Source organism: Drosophila subpulchrella, chromosome 2L (assembly GCF_014743375.2).
Source record: "Drosophila subpulchrella strain 33 F10 #4 breed RU33 chromosome 2L, RU_Dsub_v1.1 Primary Assembly, whole genome shotgun sequence".
Classification (NCBI taxonomy): domain Eukaryota; kingdom Metazoa; phylum Arthropoda; class Insecta; order Diptera; family Drosophilidae; genus Drosophila; species Drosophila subpulchrella.
Window position 1 is genome coordinate 18,245,070 of NC_050610.1, and position 2,525 is coordinate 18,247,594.

At 41.7% G+C, this 2,525-nt stretch overlaps 1 protein-coding gene across 1 annotated transcript; it reads right to left on the bottom strand.

Moving 5' to 3' along the window:
• Positions 1–334: 334 nt before the first annotated feature.
• On the bottom strand, positions 335–1,848 carry LOC119547032 (casein kinase I). The gene has a single exon (XM_037853706.1). It carries the CDS (start codon positions 1,612–1,614, stop codon positions 397–399), a length of 1,218 nt encoding a protein of 405 aa, XP_037709634.1. The 5' UTR covers positions 1,615–1,848; the 3' UTR covers positions 335–396.
• Between the last annotated feature and the right edge of the window lie 677 nt (positions 1,849–2,525).

Here is a 2,525-nt window from a genome sequence, read left to right on the forward strand (position 1 = left end):
TTTTGTATTCCTTGACTGTAGTTTTTTAAAGGTATTTTATGCAAGCCATTTACAATTTAAGGCATAGTACACAGTGAGGTTTTCAACATAAAATAACAAAAAATTAACATGGTGGTTAAATGAAAATAATTATGATATATTTTAAGCTAGACAAAATCAAATTAATTTCAATATATATGTAAAAACTTTCATCTTAACATAAGCTCTTTATAAGACTCCTTCAATCCATCCTCTTATTAAAATTACTGATAAGATAACCAAAAAATGGTATTAACATTTGTATTTGCGAAATAAAACAACTGAAAGTAGGGTCCCAACGTGAACCACTAAACTATTAAATGAAAATAATTTTGATATATTTATGTTACAGATAAGTGTTATGGTTAGTCCATGGTATTACTTTCGCTTGTTGAGGGTCCCATCCCCAATGCAATCATATCTGCTCGATAGGTGGCCATAAGATCGATCCGCCTGATGGGCGAAAGATCTGAGCAGACGATCCTGTTCACGTTCTCTGATACGCTCCTTTTGACGCTCCCTTTCACGGCGACGCTCACGATCCCGCTCCAAATTTTGATCCTTATTCCTTTCCCGATCCCGTTCCCGTTCCCGATCCCGCTCCCGTTCCCGCTCCCGATCCCGCTCCCTGTTACCACGCAGTTGATCCTTTTGCTGCTGCAGCTGGGTCCAATCGTAAATGTAGTCATACTGATGGTTCAGCGTGCGCAAAAGGATGCGGAAAAGCTGGCGGAGATAGACGTGATCCGGCGGTTCCTTGAAGCGAAGATTCCGGACGTAGTGCATCATCAGGCTAAACTCAGAGGGAAAGCCCTGGCACAGTTCTGGGATTGTAATGCTCTTCTTTTTCTCCAATATCTTCTCGTACTTTTGCTTCTTGTTGGCGGCCGTAATGCCCTGCCAGGGTAACTTTCCCAGATTAAAGTACATCATGCAATAGCACAAGGACTCCATGTCATCGCGGCGGGATTGTTCTACGCCCATTTGGGCATTTATCGAGGCATAGCGAACGGTGCCCGTGAGATTACGATCCTTGCGATAGGGTATATGCATCTCCGACTCGCTGTCCTTGTACCGCTTGGACAGGCCAAAGTCGATGAGGAACAGTTTATTGAAGTGGCTGCCCACGCCCATCAGGAAGTTATCGGGCTTAATGTCGCGATGTATGAATCCCAGTTCGTGGACACACTCTATGCGCATCAGCAGTTGGTCGGTCAGCATGAGTACGGTCTTCAGCGAGAATCGTCGCTTGCAGACATTGAAGAGTTCCTCGAGGGAGGGACCCAGGAGTTCTATGACCATGGCATTGAAGTTCTTCTCGCTGCCATAGTGCAGCAGTGTGGGGAATCCCGGAGTGCGGTTCAGCTGTTCGTACACCTTGGCCTCGTACATCAGTTGCGGATACTTGGCATCGTTCGCCTCCACTTTGATGGCCACCTCCGAAGCATCCTTAACACTCAGTCCGAGATATATATCACCAAAGGAACCAGATCCAATGGGTTTCACTACCCGATATTTGCCTCCGATAAGCTTGTTCTCCAGATTTAACGATGTGTTGCGAACTCGGCCAGGGGTAACAGCCGGCTGGTTGGCCATCTTCGTGGACCCCTGATTTCTATATTGATATCTTATCCTCTGCAATTGTTTTTCAAGAGTCTCTACCTTTGTGAATTGATTTTTCTGGCGAGATATTTATTTTTGTTTACTTTTTTCTAAATTTTCTATGGGAAACTCTAGTACTAATCCGATTTTGACGTTTAGGGCATTTTGTTTTTTTTTTGCCCTGGACCAGCAATGTTTTTGAAAAACTGTTTGAAGCTGACTGTCGTTCTTGACTGTGACTAAATAATAAAAGCCATATGGAGTTATGGGATGAAGTGAGATATTATGTTAGACAAAATAGTGTTTAGCCTCAAAAACAAGTTATATTTTAAGGGAATATGTAAAATACATATATGTGTAAAATAATATAGATGAATTTATTACCAGGCATGTTGATAAGCTATTATAACAATTTCCTCAAAAACTAAGACCAACAGTTGAAAACGGAAATTAAATATGAAAAGTGGTAATGTAAAATTCAATATTTAAATGCGCCACCATTATAAAGGCAATAAGCTGGATATAAATATGAAATTATATCATTAGCTTGGCAGTTTGCCGAGTGAAAGAAAGATGGAAGTGGAAATAGTGGTGGAAGCTGGTAGACGAGAGTGAAAATTAAGCGCTACTAAAAGTAAATAAATAATGAACAAACACACGCAAAATGAAGCATTCATAAAGCCGCTTACAATCTACATAATCATGCCCCCGATGATGATGAAAACGATGATGGTGGTGTCTCTGAATTGTTTGTCCTGGTGGGTCTGGTTGTGTGTGAGTGTTCTTGATTTTGTGTGAGTAAAGACAATGCCACGGAAGAACAAAGCAACTTAAATGCAGGTGAGTGTGTGTGTATGGGTGTGCCTGGGCAGGTGCATTAAATGCTATTACCACTGCTTTACCCC

What these genes read in the sequence shown, in the direction of transcription:
- LOC119547032 (XM_037853706.1), bottom strand. Translation starts at nt 1,614, where the DNA reads ATGGCCAACCAGCCGGCTGTTACCCCTGGCCGAGTTCGCAACACATCG.